General features: G+C 46.9%; 9 protein-coding genes across 9 annotated transcripts; 4 read left to right on the forward strand and 5 right to left on the reverse strand.

Moving 5' to 3' along the window:
- Window positions 1–82: 82 nt before the first annotated feature.
- L199_001576 (uncharacterized protein) lies at window positions 83–283 on the reverse strand (the record flags this gene model as incomplete). Its single annotated transcript, XM_064887329.1, has 1 exon — window positions 83–283. The coding sequence occupies one exon, from the start codon at window positions 281–283 to the stop codon at window positions 83–85; it is 201 nt and encodes a 66-aa protein (XP_064743401.1).
- Window positions 284–460: 177 nt separating this feature from the next.
- L199_001577 (uncharacterized protein) lies at window positions 461–2,015 on the reverse strand (the record flags this gene model as incomplete). Its single annotated transcript, XM_064887330.1, has 3 exons — window positions 461–973; window positions 1,024–1,395; window positions 1,605–2,015. 3 exons carry the CDS (start codon window positions 2,013–2,015, stop codon window positions 461–463), a joined length of 1,296 nt encoding a protein of 431 aa, XP_064743402.1.
- Window positions 2,016–2,704: 689 nt separating this feature from the next.
- L199_001578 (uncharacterized protein) lies at window positions 2,705–4,077 on the forward strand (the record flags this gene model as incomplete). Its single annotated transcript, XM_064887331.1, has 5 exons — window positions 2,705–2,729; window positions 2,784–2,845; window positions 2,898–3,114; window positions 3,163–3,650; window positions 3,874–4,077. The coding sequence occupies 5 exons, from the start codon at window positions 2,705–2,707 to the stop codon at window positions 4,075–4,077; spliced, it is 996 nt and encodes a 331-aa protein (XP_064743403.1).
- Window positions 4,078–4,409: 332 nt separating this feature from the next.
- L199_001579 (uncharacterized protein) lies at window positions 4,410–5,551 on the reverse strand (the record flags this gene model as incomplete). Its single annotated transcript, XM_064887332.1, has 5 exons — window positions 4,410–4,500; window positions 4,573–4,669; window positions 4,758–5,180; window positions 5,284–5,298; window positions 5,380–5,551. The coding sequence occupies 5 exons, from the start codon at window positions 5,549–5,551 to the stop codon at window positions 4,410–4,412; spliced, it is 798 nt and encodes a 265-aa protein (XP_064743404.1).
- Window positions 5,552–6,122: 571 nt separating this feature from the next.
- On the forward strand, window positions 6,123–6,422 carry L199_001580 (uncharacterized protein; the record flags this gene model as incomplete). Its single annotated transcript, XM_064887333.1, has 2 exons — window positions 6,123–6,321; window positions 6,388–6,422. 2 exons carry the CDS (start codon window positions 6,123–6,125, stop codon window positions 6,420–6,422), a joined length of 234 nt encoding a protein of 77 aa, XP_064743405.1.
- A 334-nt stretch (window positions 6,423–6,756) lies between these two features.
- On the reverse strand, window positions 6,757–8,501 carry L199_001581 (mannose-6-phosphate isomerase; the record flags this gene model as incomplete). Its single annotated transcript, XM_064887334.1, has 4 exons — window positions 6,757–7,172; window positions 7,323–7,823; window positions 7,985–8,234; window positions 8,361–8,501. The coding sequence occupies 4 exons, from the start codon at window positions 8,499–8,501 to the stop codon at window positions 6,757–6,759; spliced, it is 1,308 nt and encodes a 435-aa protein (XP_064743406.1).
- Window positions 8,502–9,049: 548 nt separating this feature from the next.
- L199_001582 (uncharacterized protein) lies at window positions 9,050–11,979 on the reverse strand (the record flags this gene model as incomplete). The annotated part of the gene is made up of 11 exons (XM_064887335.1): window positions 9,050–9,226; window positions 9,342–9,764; window positions 9,839–9,952; window positions 10,010–10,084; window positions 10,138–10,435; window positions 10,493–10,582; window positions 10,636–10,662; window positions 10,731–10,838; window positions 10,898–11,022; window positions 11,108–11,796; window positions 11,862–11,979. 11 exons carry the CDS (start codon window positions 11,977–11,979, stop codon window positions 9,050–9,052), a joined length of 2,244 nt encoding a protein of 747 aa, XP_064743407.1.
- Window positions 11,980–12,374: 395 nt separating this feature from the next.
- On the forward strand, window positions 12,375–14,368 carry L199_001583 (phosphomevalonate kinase; the record flags this gene model as incomplete). Its single annotated transcript, XM_064887336.1, has 5 exons — window positions 12,375–12,845; window positions 12,919–13,599; window positions 13,708–13,761; window positions 13,817–14,009; window positions 14,181–14,368. The coding sequence occupies 5 exons, from the start codon at window positions 12,375–12,377 to the stop codon at window positions 14,366–14,368; spliced, it is 1,587 nt and encodes a 528-aa protein (XP_064743408.1).
- Window positions 14,369–15,535: 1,167 nt separating this feature from the next.
- L199_001584 (uncharacterized protein) lies at window positions 15,536–17,883 on the forward strand (the record flags this gene model as incomplete). Its single annotated transcript, XM_064887337.1, has 7 exons — window positions 15,536–15,653; window positions 15,730–15,984; window positions 16,159–16,467; window positions 16,613–16,851; window positions 16,947–17,407; window positions 17,595–17,748; window positions 17,815–17,883. The coding sequence occupies 7 exons, from the start codon at window positions 15,536–15,538 to the stop codon at window positions 17,881–17,883; spliced, it is 1,605 nt and encodes a 534-aa protein (XP_064743409.1).
- Window positions 17,884–18,696: the final 813 nt, after the last annotated feature.

Raw genomic sequence — 18,696 nt, forward strand, 5'->3', positions numbered from 1 at the left:
TCTCAAGCAGTAGTCGATGATACTTTGCATCCGCAAGAGGTGAGAGGCTGAAAAGGTCAGTGGCCTCTCATACAGATTGAACTCACCCTTTGTGATTCCTGGTCCATGTCTCGATCACCCAATCTCTAAGGACATCAGCCTTGCGCGGAACGTGAAACGAGTCTCGCTGCCATGCCTCAAGAGCGATGTCAATCTTCAGAGGGAGACCTGCTTGCGGCGGATCAGAGGCAGCCTTGAGCGTCTTGATCAGCCCAGAGGCGGAGCTGAGATATGTTGGTAGCATGGGCGACTGGGTCTATGGGATGGTGATATATATATCAAGCTGAGAGTCGAAAAAAGTCGAGAAAGAGATGTAAGAGCATCGAAAAGAAATGTTGACACGGTACCACGTGGAATCACAGATCACGTGACATATTACATTCTTACATATAAGGAATACAACACATCTATCTACTGTACCCTATAACCCTCGACTTGGCCTGTTATTATTCGTCGTCGTCGTGGTATCAGTCGAAGTGACAGATTCAGATCTCGCCTTTCTACTCTCGAGGATGGGGAGAAGACCTTCCTTTTGTGCTTTCACCGTGCGAAGTTCCTGTTCCACCCTGTCTACTTGTCGCTTCATGTCGATAAGTGCACCTGCCGCTTGAAGGAGGCTGTCAAACATCTCAATGTTGGTACGTGTCGGCATGACCAGTTTGTGAGCACTGATTCCAAGCTCATTGAGCAGTTCAGTGATACGTATGGCTGCATTGGGTTTCGGTGGGGGGATCTTGGTGGATCGAAGGTGAACAGGCTGATGAACAGGATGTTTACTGGCGAGGTGAGACGAATGTGGATTGGTAGGGGGTGGGGGTAAGTGATAGATGCAATGGGCGAGATCGAAAGCGGCTTGTTCTTTGGGATGTCTCTTAGGCGGTGGTGGTGGTGGAGGAGCCGGTTCGCCTTCTTCGGCTCGCTTTCGTTTCTTATTCTGCAAAGGGCAGTCAGCAGAGTTCCAAAGAAATGGTTTCTTCGACTCACCTTGTCAATACCAAAGATCGCTTCCACATTGGATTGATCGAATTCGACCAAACCACTGTCCAATCCCATGATAGTCCGCATTAGACCGTCCCGATCAGCACGGTACCGTCGTTCGTTCTGTTCCATCCTCTTGACCTCGATGTAAAGGGCTTCCTCCTCGGCGATCTCAGCGGCGGTAAGATGGAACAACTCCGATGCATACTGTTTGCGTTTGATCTCGCGAGCTGAATTGTCAGCGACATTTACGTATAGAGGAAGCTCACCTTTGTCAAAAGCATACGCATGAATGAGCTGCTGTTGAGCTTGCGGATCGGCAGCCGTACGCGTACGTACTAGTCGTCGGCAGATAGTATAGTAACGATCTTTGATTTCCTATAAAAGGTCAGCGGAATCCACGATTGGTTCACTCACCTCCACTGAGCGCTTCTTCTCGGTCGCAGTCCCTGTCACACCTCTGTATGCGTACCTATCCGCAACGATGATGAAACGAAGGTCGTAGGTCTTGAGTAGGTCGAAGAGGTACGAAGTCTCGTGCGATGTCCAGTTCGGATCACTCAGGTGTTGATCGTATTCGAACTGACTATACTCCATGACCGATGGGCCGTGAAGGTTGAATTTTCCAAAGTACTCGACTGACTGTCAGCGATATCCGGTTGACTAAAAGACTCACCACTGGCTCCAGGATCTGCATCCGTGATTCTCGCCCAATGTCCGAGTTTGACGGGATTATCCTGCCTTGCAGCCGGTGAGAATGGTGTCCATTCCCAATGAATCTTCTTGGATTTGAGTGATGGTTTCTCGCGGTACTTGACGGCGGCTATGGATGCTTGTGCTTCTGCTAGAGAGGGTGCATTGTCTCCGATGAGTGCGTATAACTCTCTTGAGATACCATCTGGTTTTTTGACCGCTGGATTCGCTGTGGTGGTACGCCTGGGGGCTGATGGACCTGCTTGGGGCAGATTGAGGATGGAACGAACATCTGAGGATGACATGATGGGGTGTGATGCTGATGATATGGCATGCAAGGTATGATGTATGGTGTTGTTGATATGGTGGTGTTGTTATGCATGTTCAACAGAATGAATGGAGTGATGAGTTTTGTTTTGATCTTTCTTAAATTTGCCCTCCTTTTTGTTGTTCGAACATGGATAGTCAGATATTCGTACATTATATGCTCAGTATAGATGAACACTCGTCACGCATGCATGATAGCAGTTCCCCTATTTCAGGTTGGTAAGCAGACTTGCGCTACATATATGTCTGAGTAAAAGCTGGGGATATGCCTTGAAATACTCCTCACGGAGCCATAATATATCCACACCCATCCTCGAGGCAGAATTGCTCGTCTTCATATGCGAAGCGAGACCAGTGGGCTATAGACTGATCACCTCAGTGAAAGATCTTGTGCACTTAGACATCATTCTCAGTACGCCGTCCAAAGTTGCGCTTGTCATCAGGACATCGACGCGTGTTACAACCATGCTCTTCTTGCTCCTGTCGATATCTAGCGAATAACTCGGTTTCTTGGGCCGGAGCTCGGGAAGTCGGGGCAGTTAATAGTCCGGATGATCATCGTAGCATTCATCTCATATATATGGCATCAATCATGATTTCGACATGTAAACTAGCATCTCAGTTGCCCCTATTCCGTCAACCGAAGAAAACTACATCATCGTACAGCATGGCCCAAAAGATCTTATTAATGGGTGAGTCAATCTGAACCTCGCGTGATAGCTTTATCGCTAATCGAAACACCCCAGGCGAGTTGTTCTGGGCAAGACCGGATGCCGAAGAGCTTCTGGGAGGTATTGCAGAGCTTGTGGTGAGCTTGAGCCATGTCTGTCAGTGTAGGCGGTCCTGATCGTATCTCCTAGCCTATGAAATCTCAATCCCGTGAAGAGTTCTTCAAAGATTGTGCTCCCGGAGGACGATACAGCGACATCGTTGGGATTTACCATGAACACCTCTCGGATAAGATCGTGGGACCGTCAAATGACGAGCTCATAAATGCTCTACCATCTACGTGCAAGTGGTTCGCTCATAAGGGAGCAGGATATGATTCGGTGGGAGTGAAAGCTGCTAAAGCTAGAGGTGAGTATATTCATCACTTCAATTCAGGACCTGCTGACTATTCCAAAGGTATCGGAGTATCTAACACTCCCGGTGCAGTCGACGAAGCCACCGCAACCACAGCCGTATTCCTTCTCATAGCGACGATGCGTAGATTCAGCTGGTGCGAAGCAAATCTGAGGGCTGGTGGATTTAACCCACCTGGTGTAGAAGAAAGCGCAAGGGATCTCAGTGGGAAGACAGTCGGTATACTGGGTATGGGAGGTATAGGACTCAAGATGGCGAATTACATTAGACCATTCGGCTGTAATCTACTCTACCACAATCGACGACCTAACTCTCTGGCACCACCCGACGTCAGATATGTCTCCGAGCTCTACGACTTCCTCGGACAATTGGATGTGCTGATGGTCAGTATACCGCTTAGTGAGAAGACCAGAGGATTTGTGGGCGAAAAGGAGATTAGAACGATGAAGAAAGGAAGTATCATTGTGAATACTGCTAGAGGTCCGGTCATAGATGAGGAAGCGATGATCAAGGCTTTACAGGACGGTCATGTGAGTTTGCTCTATCATATATCGCTCTACCACTCTTCTCCGTTTCCTTCGCCGTTACACGTCGTACCCTCTACCTTTGATCGCCCGCTACATCTCAAGATCGTCACTTTGCATCGTTGAGAGGCTCTCCGCTGCAATGTGCACGCACAGTCGTTCGGGATGGGGTAAAAGATTTTCTTCCATACCGATTCACCTGCTGACATACTCTACGCCTGCTTTGCAGCTTGGATCAGTCGGCTTAGACGTATTCACCAAAGAACCCGAAGTGGATCAGCGATTGAAAGACATGAAACACATCACCCTCTTGCCTCACGTCGGTACTGAGAATCAAGATGCTAGAAGAAAGATGGAAAGGACAGCATTGGTAAACCTAAAGGAATTCTTGACAACTGGTCAGGGACCGAACTTGGTGCCAGAGTGTCAATGATTGAGATTGGTAGAACAATAGATAGAATCATAACTTATCGTCAATGGATTGGGTCAGGGGACCTACACTCGAACCCCTAGAGACTTTACATCTGAATTTATATTAACCGATATCACGACAAGACTTATTTGGCTATCGGTCAAACGAACGAAGAGTCGCTCACATTGACTCATGCAGCACTTGTCAGAGATCCTCTCGTTTTCCATTGATTACTACAGTTGGCGTGCATAGGTGATGCATGATGTGCGCGGATGATTTACAGATGTTGCTTCCCTGTACCATTCTACAAGGTCTATGATCCATGATTTCTGACGACAGTTTTGTCGATACACTTAAGCAGCAACTTCGATGGCACTGGCTTCGACATCGATTTTCGCTTCGACTGCAGAACCGGCAACGTCTTGTTTCTGATATGTCGACCATCTGGGAGGTATATGCGATGATTAGCACGCATTTCTGGAGTTGTCTATCCAATGTCGACATCTCGATACTCACCCCAAATAGCCTTCTTTACCTTGAGTGTAGAACGTCGATCTGTCGTACTTGGTGAGGGGCAGCTCTTTCTTGATTCTCTCGACTAGATCAGGATTGGCTATCGACAGGAAACATTTTTTCAAGCTTAAGCTTTCTTCTATGTTGCAGCCTCAGGTTAAGGTATCATTTCTCAGAGGCTCACTCACAGGTGAAAGATCTTCCAAATGCGATCAACTCATTATACTTCTCCCCATGTACTTTAGCAGAAGCAGGTGTATAACCACCAGCGACAATAAATTGACTTCCATGTTTTAGGACTATCTGTCGCAAAGGATCTATCGAGTCTTTTAAATTCAACTTGTCATCCGATTGATCACCATCACCTGTTGATCTAGGTTCTAAAGCATGGATATAACCAAAGTCTGGAATCTCCTCGTATAACTTTTCGAGAAGTCGAGAAAACGTCTTGATTGGTCCGGACTCTTCTCCTATAGGCTCTCTCATACCTTGGTAAGTACCAAAGGGGGATATCCTGAGACCGACCTTCTGAGGTGGGATGACCAAAGTCACCGATTTGAGGATTTCAATAGGGAATCTGATCCGGTTGTCGATACTTCCACCATAGGAGTCTTTTCGCAGGTTGGAGACGGATTGGATCTGAAAGGGTGAGAGTTGATGTCAGTGGATGAGTCATATCAGTGTCAAGCTCATATTGAGCTTTGCTAGACTCACGAATTGATCGAGTAGCTATCAAGAAGCCCAAAGAATGCGGCCAAGGTCAGCTTGCAGTCACGTCTTTTCAATACAGCAATCAGGCTGATAGCTCACCAGTAGCTCTAGAGCTGTAATATTCCTCGGCCCACTCGCTGGGTATACCATCATCTTTACCTGCTCTAAGCCTCGTCATCGGGGCCATGACCACTCTGTGTTTGAGGGAAATGGCGCCGAGTCTGAATCGCTCGAATAACCCAGCGGAGTCCTGACTTTGAATGACTGTCATGTCGATTTACACCTCATGGATTATCGGTTGTGATCAAGCTCGATTAGGTCTGATTAAGTTAATTAAAGTTGGCAAGCGGGAATTCGTGGTCATTTTCTTGCATAGACCTTTTATACCCCTTTCAGCTCAGCTCTCAGCTGTATGAGTATGCGCGTAACAGAGATAGATCTCCTCCAACCTCCATTCTGTTCGAAGGTTATATTGATAAGCATGTGGATTATCAATCTTGATCATGGCTTATCAATCGAGCGGAGGTGGAGGAAGGAAAACTGAGTGGAGGATACCTCGTCGGCGCTTAATGCTGTAATGAAAAACGTTTGTAGTAAATCATAATGACCTTTAAAGAGCGGGTCTCGTGGTATTGATTCCGCTAATAAGCAGGTGATTCCCAAGCCTCTCAAATCCGTTCACTTCAGGTAGGTCTCCGAAAGCTTCCCGATGTATCGTTCGTTGCTCTTGTGATCGTCTGATGCCGTGATAATCGAGGATAAGGTACCCTCAGAGATTCCTGAGATTTATCGCTTCTCCCGCCTTCGCCTTATCAGCTGTATCCTATCCGCTATACCTGGACATGTCCAATCAACAAGGCAGTATCACCCACCAGACCGCACTATCCCTGACCGCGCAGGCTGGGGGTCTAGAGAATGCGGCCGGTCAAATTGAAAGACTCAGACAAAGAGCAGAAGCAGCTGGACTAGATCCTGATGAGCATGTCAATACGAGTCAAGGTTATGTTGCTGTTTCCAGTCAGCTGGCTGAGGTGTTACAAGGTGAGCATTGGGAATCGCACAAGATCCTATTTGCTTTCGATGACTGATATATGGTATGACACTCAGCGTCTAGTCAATCTCAAGCGAACAGCAATCAATGAGGGCTGAGACTTAGATTCGTATTTGATTATCAGTCGTAGCCCTTTGCAATCAATGTATAACATAGACAGAATCGTTGGAGAGTGTAGATGATAATTACAGATCTTGTCAACGAGACTGTCAACAATTCTGCAACTTTCACGAATGACCATTCATTCTCTTGTGGAGGCTTCATGATATAGCTCGATCTCACTGGTAGAGTGTACGAATGATATGTACATCTCACATGATCATGAGAAAGTAAATCGATAAATAATAGTAGTAAAAATCTATAAGCAGGCTCCATTGTCCGTATGATACTCCCAGTGTTCTACTCTACAAAAATAGTAATCTGATCTACGCTTCTACGTAAGCTCTGAAAACCTCTAAATCCTTTGTAGCTTCCCAAGTGACTTCTTCATTCGCACCAATAAAGATAACATTACCCCTTTCGAATTCTACCTTGTCATCACCGTTGACGATCGACCCACTACCCTGAGTGACAACAGCGATGGACGGTCCTTCAATCTTTCTATGCGAGGTCTTGCCTCCTGAAGGGAGTTCTACACGTAACACCGAGAATTCTTCGATCGGCGGATCATACAGTTTGGTAGCTTGATCCTGAGAACCAAAGGTTGTAGGTTGAAGTAATTGTTGATCACCTGGTCCAGATTCGTAGGTCAACATTTCGACCAAAGTGGGTACATCACGTAGTTTCGGTGTGAGACCTGCTCGAACGACGTTGTCGGACGTGGCCATACATTCGATGATGTCTAGGTGGTATAAATATGTCAGAATCGTCACTATGAGAGTGGGGAAAGAGGTGTGCAGAAAAGAGAAAAGATTAAGTAGTACTTGACAGCACTGGAAGCGGGCTAGTCGTGACCGGGTGAACAAGCGGGAAAGAGATAGTATCTACTCACCTCCCTTGATGTAAGCATGAGGAGAATTAGCTTCCAGGAAAGCCGCCTCCCCCTTCTTCAGTTCCACAACATTCAGGAAGAAAACACATAACACTCCAACATCGTCAGGATACTGGTCATTCAACATCAAAGCCAAGTCCACCACGCTCTTTTCCGCTTCCTCAATCTTCTCGCCCTTCTTATATCGTTCTATCAATGCACGTACAGCGGTGGTTACAGTATCTGTGTCGGCAGACATGAGAGCATCGAAGATCTGTTTAAGGATCTGCTTGTTCTCATCTGTGGGCGAGCAAGGTGTTTGTCGATATGTCGACACGTCGAACGGTGGATTGGTAGGTAAACCAACAGAAGATGCGAGTGACTCGATCAGTTTAGAGGATATGATGGGTTTAAGTTCGGGTACGACGAGCAGGTTGAGCAGGAGATTGGGTAGTGGCAGGAAGTTAAGGAATGCTAGGAATGGAGTGAGAGCGATGGCCATTTCTGGTTTGTGGTTGGGATCTGGGGAGGGGTATTGAGTGTCAGCAAAGTCAACACACACTGCGTCTAGTCGAATGAGGAGAGTGCATATCGACAGCAGGGTGAAATCAGGACAGCCAGGAGTATGAACATATATGTATGTTTTCAGAGGAGTCATGGAGTACAGTGATATATCCACTCACCCTTGTAGACATTTGGCCTCTCATCAAACAACCTCTTCGCCAGCTTCTTATCAGGATGAGCCTGGATACTGAGAGCAGTTCCAATACTCAACACCTTGAACATAAAAGGTAGGTTGCCTTCTTTCGAATCCTGGAACTTGTTGATGACTTTGTCTCCTACTAGTGCTGAGTTTGATTTGATGTGTTCGGATAACAGGGATGAGTCGGAGGTGAGCTTGGAGGGGAGAGTGGGGTGAGTACCCATCCATAGCTATTGGAAGTGTACCATGGTCAGCAAGGGTTCATCTTGTTACATACACAGTCCCCATGTCACTTGAAAATATTCTGTAATACTCCATTGAAATCTAGATTAGTCTGAGGAGTGATTGGCACATACCTCGGCATATGTCTTGTCCTCATCAATCTGAAAGCCCTCGACGCAAGTCTTTCCAAACTGAGCCGCCAAAGAAGCGGAACCCTTCTTGCCCCAGTCATATGACTGTACCCCTGGTGATAGCTTGAAGACTGCTGGTGACATTCTTGCTGTTGTTGAGTGTGAATGATGTATGCGATATATGATATATCAATGTCGTGATAGGTGCTCTCTCTCTCTCTTTTCATGTCTCGTCGCGTAAATCGATGGACTGTGCATGAAAAGTGACACGTGGTTGATTGTTTACGTGACTGGGTGGCAGGGCGTTTTGTGCTTCTTCTCCTCACCTTTCAGTCCTATGTGTACTACTTGCGACTACGATGCCTCGTAGGAAAATCGCAGGACCATGCTATAGAGCACAAAGCGGCTACCTTGTCGATTCTTAGATCAGTTTGGAGCATTATCACTGACAAATCAGGAATTATATAACGAGATACATTCGCATCTTTTTCTACTTTTCTACAAACGGGTGGAACCGACCAATCTCACAACTTCTCGCTACAATCGATCCATAAAATTACATGTGTTTTACACAAACTGTCCTCCTCAATCTCATCAATAATGATGCTTGATCCTTTCGCCCGTCATCTCTATTTTAGCACCAACCAAATTTAGATGGTGAGCATGGCATTGAGTCTATATCTGCATCATGTCTAAGGTTCTAAGCCTCCATGCCCACTTCCAGGCAAGAATGCCCACACCGTGCCAGCTATCATCAGCGAGCTACATACGCCCACTAAGATCCAATGACCAGACTTCTGTAGTCTACCGGAAGCGGAGTTTTCGGTGCTGGGAATCAGTCGAGGAGCGAGTTTCAGGTGGAAGAGCAACTAAATGTGGAATCATCTCGTCAATCAGCGACTATCAACCTCGAGGCGTCCCCATATCGGATAGGATGTGAAACAACGAAGCTGGGAAGAAAGTGTCCAAAAGTCTGACACTCACTGGAAGAATAATGCAAATGACAAAAGCCGAAAAACTACCCAAGAAAGCCATCACCTTTCCAAAACCAGGAAGGAGAATGGCAGTCGCAACACACAAGGCAGTGATGACTGTCCTGGATATCACTCTCAAGGTGGCTTTTCGTCTCTCTTGATTCGGTCTGATGATATTTCCTGCACTACCTGGACGTTGTCGTCCAAATGACCTATAAGACCAATCTGATTCACCAAACCCTCGTGATGCTCGGCGATGTGAGTTTCTGCGAGGTTGCTCGAGGGACGACCTTCTTTCATTGCGGTCTGATTTCGATCCCGAGTCCAATGGATCGACATCCTCGATTTGGGATGGGTAAAAAGTCGATTCGTTCGAAGCCAAGCCGAGATGAGCAGGCGATATACCAAGTATGCCTTCGATGGTTATATTGAGCTATGTGAGGGTCCGCGAGTCAGTTGCTATCGGAAACGAGCTCATCCTCGCTTTCCTTAATCGTTTTCACTTACTGGCCTTGAGCTCAAACCGAACTTCGTGAGAGGATTCACGACTATCATCCATAAAGCTAACACATTAAGTAGATGGGGATACTGATATTTCTCTTGCATCAAATCTCGCGTTATCTGGTGAAACATGCGCAGTGAGCGACTGAATTATTGGAGATAAGTAAAATTTCTCACCTCATCCGAAACATCTTGCCCGATCATAAGGTATCCTGCTGCTCCCGCTACGAAAGAGATAGCAGTGGCGATTGCCTAGATCCAACATTAGGCTTCATTTTGTCATTATGTCAGGTAAATGTACTCACAAAAGCTTTGTTAACGATATTGTCGAATCGTTCCGGATTCTTCATATCTCTTGCTAAACTAGGCATAACCGCATGTCCCCCGAATCCAGCCAGCACAAGACCTATCCCACCTAGCCAATTGGCGTTCTCCCATTCTGGTGATAGCGATGTGGGCATTGGGCTGCGGAGGGATCCTGGGGCGGAGGAGCGGATGAAGCCGTCGATAAGCAGGACGAGAACTAGGAGAAGTGAAGAGATCGATGACAGCAGGGAAGGCAGTGATAGCAGACGGAGGGGTAATAGTGCTGTGGGGAGTATCCTATAACGAAACACACGAGATTAACGATATGGGCACCAGAAAAGCATGATTACCCACAAGAAAAACCCGATCAGCTTCCAGAAATTGGAAGACACCTCGGGATATAAGGCGTTAAGCGTATCACCGAACAGAACAACGAGAGCGACACTGGAAGGTTGGAATAAGTATGAATTCAAATATTTGGACGTTTTGTAGCTCACCCTAAGGCAAAGAGCTCGAGACAAAATCTAATCGGGTACAATCGTCAGTGAACCTCTTATGTGAGAACGTGGTACCCGGATACATTGTAGCTCACAAGATATGGATCCCACCTCCAGCCCAAGTTCCAAAAGCTCTCACACCGATATCGGTGTATCCCATCAGGGTCGGATCCGATCGTATAAGGCTTGCCAATAATTTGGCACTATACGATGACGTTCAGCGATCTAACGACATCCTCAGGCCATACAAAACGCAGCTTACGTGTGACAGGTCAACCAGCCAAAGCTCAACAGCATCACTGTTCCTCCAATCCATCCGGCATATGCGAAAGCCAGAGGCATCGATAATAGACCTATCCCTACTAGCACAGCAGTGGCATTGAACAGCTATTTGACAATGCGAGTCAGCCGATATGAATTTGCTTATATCGTCATACATCTGGAATCGAAATTACTGTCCAAAACAACTGACTGTTTGTCCATCTGTACTCTGTCCTTCGGGATATCTTAATCGCCTAACTTTGGTCCTAGATACAGCATCTCCGCCATGGACACCCATGGTACCGTACTGAGTCTGATGGTTGCTCTTCACCAAGGCGTCCGATTCATCATCTGTGCTGTCTAAAGGTTCTTCCGTATCATCGTCCTCGGTGAGATTTTCATGAGCTGATCTGCTACGTAAGGCTGTTTGACTGCTACTTGATTTGGTTCCAAGAGAAGTACTGAGATGAGAAGGCGTAGTTCTTGGCGAGAACATGTTGATCGAAATCAAACCTTTTCCGCTTGCTGTTGGACGAATGATTGGACTGGCTTGATTGGATGTCACCGGACTTGTGTTGGTGCCTCTAGCGGTAGGTAGTGGATCCGAGTGAAAGAGTGAAGGTTCTTCGGAGACTCTCCTCTCTTGACTAGGATTAGGCTCTTCTTCAAATACCACCTCCGGATCCCCCTCCGCCATCAAGTTCGATGCATCGGAGGAGCGACGTCCATCTGCGGGCGTCACAGCAGCTTCTAAGTCGGCCCACCTGTGCGACACATCCCTGTCATCATCCTGGTATGATTCATCGAGACGTCCAGTAGGGGAAGAGTGAGAGCGAGAGGAGGTGGAGTCGATAAAGGAAGGTGCCGATCCACCATATCGCATCTCTTGGTGTCGACGGTCTAGCGGAAAGTTCATCATTCAGCTGGACTGTCCATAAGTAGCATATGATGACTGAGATACCCACATGAGAACACCAACTCGAGACTGCTCTGCATCATGTTGGTCTTCTTCCGGGTGGAGTCATCTTGTGGGGATGGGACTGGTACAGCTGGGATGGGTACACCCCCACGAGGGGATGACATGGTGTTGAAGATACTCAGATGGAAGATATATATGTGTTGTGTTACTGTAGAACAGAGGTCGCAAGCAGAGTCTTGTGAGTAGCAGTGATAAGATGAGTGGAGTTATGGAGTGAGAACAAAGGTTGTTATCAGTCCATGTCGTCTTTGTGATGTCGCTTATTGACGAGAGAGATAAGAAGACACCCACTCAAGATCAGATCCGGATTTTACGGAGACTCCACATCCACCGCACAGACCCACACAGACCCACACAGAGATTCACACATCACCACGTGGCAGAACAGCGCACGGTTCATTCGACCACCAACATCCATGAGATATAATTCAGATATATGCATCCATCATCTCTCGGCCTATACATCTGACAGAACTCAGCCCATAGTCGCACATATCCCATGGCGACATCCAAGACGACAACAGTATCATCACCCGGCAAGGTACTCCTGGCAGGTGGGTACCTCGTGTTGGACAGGGAGTACTCGGGAATGGTCGTAGCAACCTCGTCACGCTTTTATTCGACCGTAACCTCACTCCCTAAATCAACATCTCTAAACAAAGTCATTCTTTCGGTCAGAGCTGGACAGTTTCCCAAGGAGTCGTCGACGTGGACATATTCGGTCAGCATCCAGATTGACAAACTGGTGATCAATCAAATCAATGAAGATGAAGTCGGTAAAAACAAATTCATATCCATCGCACTGTTCCAGACTCTCTCTTTAGCTTGCGAGAGAATAGCAACCGAGTCCAGCTCGAAAGGACTAGATGCTGCGCATGAGCTGCTCAGGCGGATCACCAATGATGGTAAATCGGATGGTTTGGATATTGTAGTACTGGCCGACAATGATTTCTATTCCCAACGGGAACAGGTGAGTGAACGTTATCCTATATCATAGCTGTTTTCCCATATAGCTGAAGAGCTAACTAGACCTTTGTCAACAGCTCTCAGCACTGTCATTACCAACACAGATACATTCTTTATCATCGCTGCAACCGTTCACCCCTTTACCTCGACCTATACCGCAGACCAATAAAACAGGTTTAGGATCATCCGCTGCACTCGTAACATCCCTCGTCGCATCTCTTCTATCACACCTCAACATAGTCACGCTACCGTCTTCATCTCCTCAATCCGATTCCAACCATGATCTTCAGCTCGTCCACTCCCTAGCTCAATTCGCACATTGTTTGGCACAAGGAAAAGTAGGATCTGGATTTGATGTATCATCGGCTGTGTTTGGAACTCATATATATACACGATTCTCTCCATCCGTTCTCTCGCCGTTAATGGATCGACCACTAGACTCGATAACGTTATCATCATCTACACTTCTACCTGTGTTGGAGCCTTCCCAATGGGATCAGAGCACCACTGCGTTCAGATTACCAAAGGGCTTAAGGTTAATTTTGGCGGACGTGGACGCTGGTACAGATACTCCCTCTTTCGTTGGTAAGGTGTTGACATGGCGTAAAGAGAATCCAGAAGTAGCGAAGAAGCTGTGGGATGATCTGGATAGAGCGAATAGGCAGATAGAAAGATTGTTGACAGAGCTCGTTGCTAGAGAAGGCGAACGTGATTACGAAGAGACCGTTAGCTGGATGGCAGAGAGGCATATCGAAGATGTGAGTCTGCGATCCTTCTCTTCCTACTCAAAAAGGCTTCTGGATCCCATATATGACTATCAGGTCAAGCGTGGTAGAATAAGAGTTGATATTTGTGTTCTGGAACAGCACAAGGAAAACCCCACAGCGGTTCTGTTGTATGAAATCAGGTTGACTCTCTTCGTAAGTCATTTTTCACTGCTGCACACTCCATTGATAGCGTACCCTGTGCGGATAGCCCCTACTCCGTAATCACTACTCTGATCATCCACATCTAAATTTCGCTAACCAAATCGCCTTCCAGATCATTAGAGATTTCCAGCGTAAAATGTCAGAGCTTTCTGGTGTACCCATTGAGCCACCTGAACAAACTAGATTATTGGATGCTTGCTCAGAATTGGAAGGTGTCATCGGAGGTGGTGTGCCAGGTGGTGAGTCCTTTGTAATTCCTTAGCGTACTCAATTTTCTCTGGATTTTGTTCTCTGCACCCTCATGTATCGGCCTTTTGTTCCACACAAACGCATGGTCCACCGATCTTCATCGGTCACCGTGAGAGGTTGGACAATGACAAGGCATTCGCTAATCTATTTACCCCTTGCAGCCGGTGGTTATGATGCTCTCTTCCTTCTAATCGTCGACACACCCTCGGTCGTCTCGCGCGTCGATAAGCTTTGGTCGGGGTGGAAGGAGATGAGCGTATGTCCCTTGTTGGCCAAGCAGAGTGATGGGGGTCTCAAGGTGGAAGAGTTGGATGCTGTGAAAGGTCTGAAAGAGGCTTTGAGTCGATGATGGACGGTGTTTTGGTAACGAATAAGCAGCAATGCTTTCATAATGTCAGATAGAGGTGAGAGCTATCGGTGAACAATAGGATTTGACATATGATCACCTGTGTAATCTCCCATCGACGTACATGTATGATCACGTACCATGAGAGCTGCTATATAAGCAGAGTGGATGATATTATAATCCTGCACAGACTGGACAATGATACAACCAGAGATAGGTGGATCCGCCTATTCGGTTTATCTTCCCCTTACTCAGCTATACATACACCAGTTACTCCAATTCGCTGCGCCACTTTGCTCATCGGTCCATTTGGTCATTCCTTGGGCCAAGCCAAAGACGACTCTTGTACATGTACAAAGGTAACCTAATTTATCTGTCTGACCCTGAAACTCTTTCATTCCCATTCTCCATTCCTCCACTTATCCTAGCAAGGACAGGATGATTGCACCAATTGCAAGAAAAGCGGGACGGGGATTTTACGTGAGCGAGAGGAAGTCATGACACAAATCATTTTCGAACTGCCTTTGGCCTTTCTCCCTGTTCTCGTTTTCACTGTAAAGTAAGAATATCTACTTCCTCAAGCATGCCGATCATGAACAATCATGGTGGTAGGAAGACTCGGTGACATAAGCAGGTACGGTATGATTAAAGGTATGGACAGAGTACCTTTTTTTCCTCTGACCTCTTCATACGCTGTACCTATCCACTTCTGAAGACATCATCAAGATGTAAAGTCAATGTCGAATGATGGATGATATAATGCGCGCAGGATTGATTGGAATATCAGAAATACAATACTGTCTTCGCCGCTATCAGAGGATTATCTGTGAATTCGAACAGGATACCTTGTCTAAGGAGAAACATCGTTGCTACCACACTGGATTAGCGATCGATCAGGACTTGCTTACAATTGCTTGGCGGGGAAACAAAAATCATACCACTTGAAGATCATCCTCAGCATTGCAGACGCTGTCGCCAATCCGGCTCCCAAGCTACCATCTCATCACTGACCATCGGAAACACCACCACTATCACCCATTATACGAGTCACTCTTAAACAGACAGAGAAAATCACCTTAAACCAGAAATATCAACGATCCTCCAAAATCATTCCGTCGATCAGGAACAGCAGGTTATTCACCTTTGTCCGTTAAGCATCCGAGGAGAACCATGTTAGAACCATTCATTCTGGTGCTTCTCGGATTATTGGGTTTATCGGCCGGAAGTAATGCTCAGCAACTACAAGGGGATTGCTTGAGATTGCTGGGAAGTGTGGTATGTCCAGCATGTGAGTAGACCAACGTCTCATTACATATTCACATGGGTGATCAAAGCAGGCTGACCCATTATTGTTATCCTGTCAGACCAATACGCCTACATAAACCCATCCAATCTATCTCTAGCTTTCCCATTCTTTGCCTCTGTCGACTCAGTTGCTTCTTTTGATTCAGCAGCTCTGGCATACTTCTCGAACCCATTTCAATACACCAACACAAAATTTGGCAACGAACAACTAGGTTGTTCCAATGCGACCGATGCGGTAATCAGATGGGAGAGAACGGTATTGTGCTCACAGTGGGTGAACGAGAGATGGAGTCTAGGTTGTACGGAGCTGTATAGTACGTTCTTGTTCCACCGTGATTCAAGTTCAAATCTTTGAGCTCGATTCGTTCACCCTGCTCTGGGTGCTTGGATTCCGGCTACAGTACATTCTTGCGTCTTTTCGTATTGCCGATGTCTCTGTGCGGTCGGCGGATGCTGAAGCTGACTTCTCCACTTTCCCGATTCTGTAGACTCATCCACTGCAGCTACCTCAATGAAGATGGTCTGCCAGTCGACTTGTCTCCAATTCTCAGCATCGGAGCATTCCATCGTCAACTCAACTACCTATTGTCCCGGAACTGATCTCACATCCGGATCGAGAGATGCGACCTTGATGAAGGACTATGTGGATTGCACCAATTGGACGACTTACGCCACCAATAATACTGACACTTGTATTCGAGGAGAGGATAACGAATCCAATTGTGGTTTTGGAACTTCGACCAGCCAGTTGTGTGATTTCTGTAAAGGAGACACTCCCGATGATTGCTGTTACTCGGGTGAGTTGGCATTTATTGGTCATGCTGCCGAGAATCTGGAGGAGAGGTATTATGCCGGGTGTTTCCCAACAAAGGCCGCAAACAATATCTAATGATCATCGATTCAGGAAGACGTGCCGCTGCTGACCCTGCATTTGAGTATCAGGCTCAACCGACATGTCTGTCTGTGGCTTCACCTTACCCGTTAGGGTCGACGGTACATCAACAGTCACGCCCAGCTACTCTATCACTGGTCAGACGAATAGCATAACTTCAACCAATACTGCAGTCAACACTGGTGCGCCAACTGGTACGACAGCCAATGATACAGCTGGGACCACGAGTAAACTCACTGGAGGTAGATTGGCTGGAGTCATCGTTGGTTCTGTCCTAGGTGGTCTGTTAGTGAGTCGACAATCTACAGCCATCCGTAGACTGCTTGCCTGTCACCTGTCCGTGTCTCCTTCTCGACTAGACGCTCACCTAGAACTCCTCCATAGCTCCTCATATTCCTTCTTTTCCTGCTGTTATGCCTTCGCAGGAAGCGAAATGCAAAGGCAAATCAGCGAGATTCGATCTCATCATTTGCAGCATCACAAGCCAGACCAAATTCAAACGCAAATAACGGAGGCGTCTTTGGATTCTTCGCTTCGGACAGAAACGGTCATCCTCAAAACACCTCTGAGAAAGGATTGTTATCGAGGCGCAGTGACAGCGGGAACGGAAGCGCTCCTCTCACGGATGGAGACACTGTCTATTCACCTAGCACTCATGTGAAATCGACTGAGGGACTGACAACCGCCGCTGCTGTTGGAGCAGCAGTGGTGGCAGGTGGAGACGCAGCTGCCAGTGGACCTGGTAATCGTAATAGTACAGGGACGATATTACCTAGAGTGAAGGACGAGAATCAGATGGGTGAAATTTGGATAGAGCCTGGTATGGAAGTGTGTGTGCTGTGGCCGTGAGTTCTTCATTAGAGTTCAACGCCATGGTCTCCTGCATCACTTTCAAAAAGGGTCCCCAGTGTAGCTGGTGAAATTTTTTTTCTCGTTCTGTGTGATGCCAATCAGCTTGAATAAGACTCGAGTCTATCTTTTACAGTTTACCATATACATAGCTGGCTGACCCACCATACATGATGTCTACAGATATGCCGCAACTCTACCCGACGAGCTCGAACTCAAACCTGGAATGAAACTACGAGTAGTCCGGCTCTTCGACGATGCATGGGGAACAGCAGAAGTGATCGCTGGCGCTAATGACGGTGGAAGCCCACTAGGGAAACAAGGTGCCTTCCCTATAGTGAGTCGGCCGACCCTTCAATAGATTGATGCGAATCCGTTGGCGCTAAATAAGTCTTCCCTTTAGGTTTGTGTATCCGAAGGTAGCTCGCTAGGTAGCAATAGCTCCAATAGCTCATCTTCAAATTCACATTGATGAGTTACGGCTGAACTGCTTGTTATCGATGTTCAAACCTTCTTCCCAACTGAGCTGGTTCTTTGCACTCCATAATTTTCGCCCGCTTGTGTTTTATCTCCATCTTACGACGAGCTGTCTTCCTTTTACTCGTGTCGAATCGTAATCATCACAGTTGTGTCGATACCACGTATGACAGTGTGCCCATACCTTGATTCTGAACAAATTAGTGCTAGTCAATCGCCATCGTAACATCGTTGTCTCCAGTCCTCCAAGTTTTGATATGTATGCAAGGGTCGTGTCAGCTTTTGATCTTGTTATCTCCAGATTCATTAGCAGATCCCCTTCAGCCAGCCAGCCTGGTAAGATCTCAGGATTCAAGCAAATCCTTCTCAAGCGCAATGCCGTCCTATCGCCGATATCACACAGTGCCCACTACCGGGAAGCGGCCTTCCGAGAGATCAAGAGGAAGCTTCCAAGATGACACGCCTGAAGTTGGTGTCGCCTGCCCATGACAATCCCAAGTTGGTAATTTATCCTCGGCCGATGCGTCAAGCGCCGACGCTAGTATAGCGACGGAAGCAATCCAATCATTCTTTTCTCTGAAAATGACTTGTATCGTGGTGGACTTCGACAGCGCTCTTTGTAGCAAGCCACAATCGTACTAGTGGAATACTTCGGAAGAAGCAATCGAAGAATTGTCGGCGCTCCGACGTTTAAGGTTGCGTAGAAAAAGCATAAAAAGTCTTCAGAACAAAAAATTAGCTGACTTTCAGGGATCCACTCAAGGGAAAAAGAGTCCTGGACACAACGTTTCCTTGGCAAAACGCAGCC

This window comes from Kwoniella botswanensis, chromosome 1, assembly GCF_036426115.1.
Source record: "Kwoniella botswanensis chromosome 1, complete sequence".
In the NCBI taxonomy this organism is placed as follows: domain Eukaryota; kingdom Fungi; phylum Basidiomycota; class Tremellomycetes; order Tremellales; family Cryptococcaceae; genus Kwoniella; species Kwoniella botswanensis.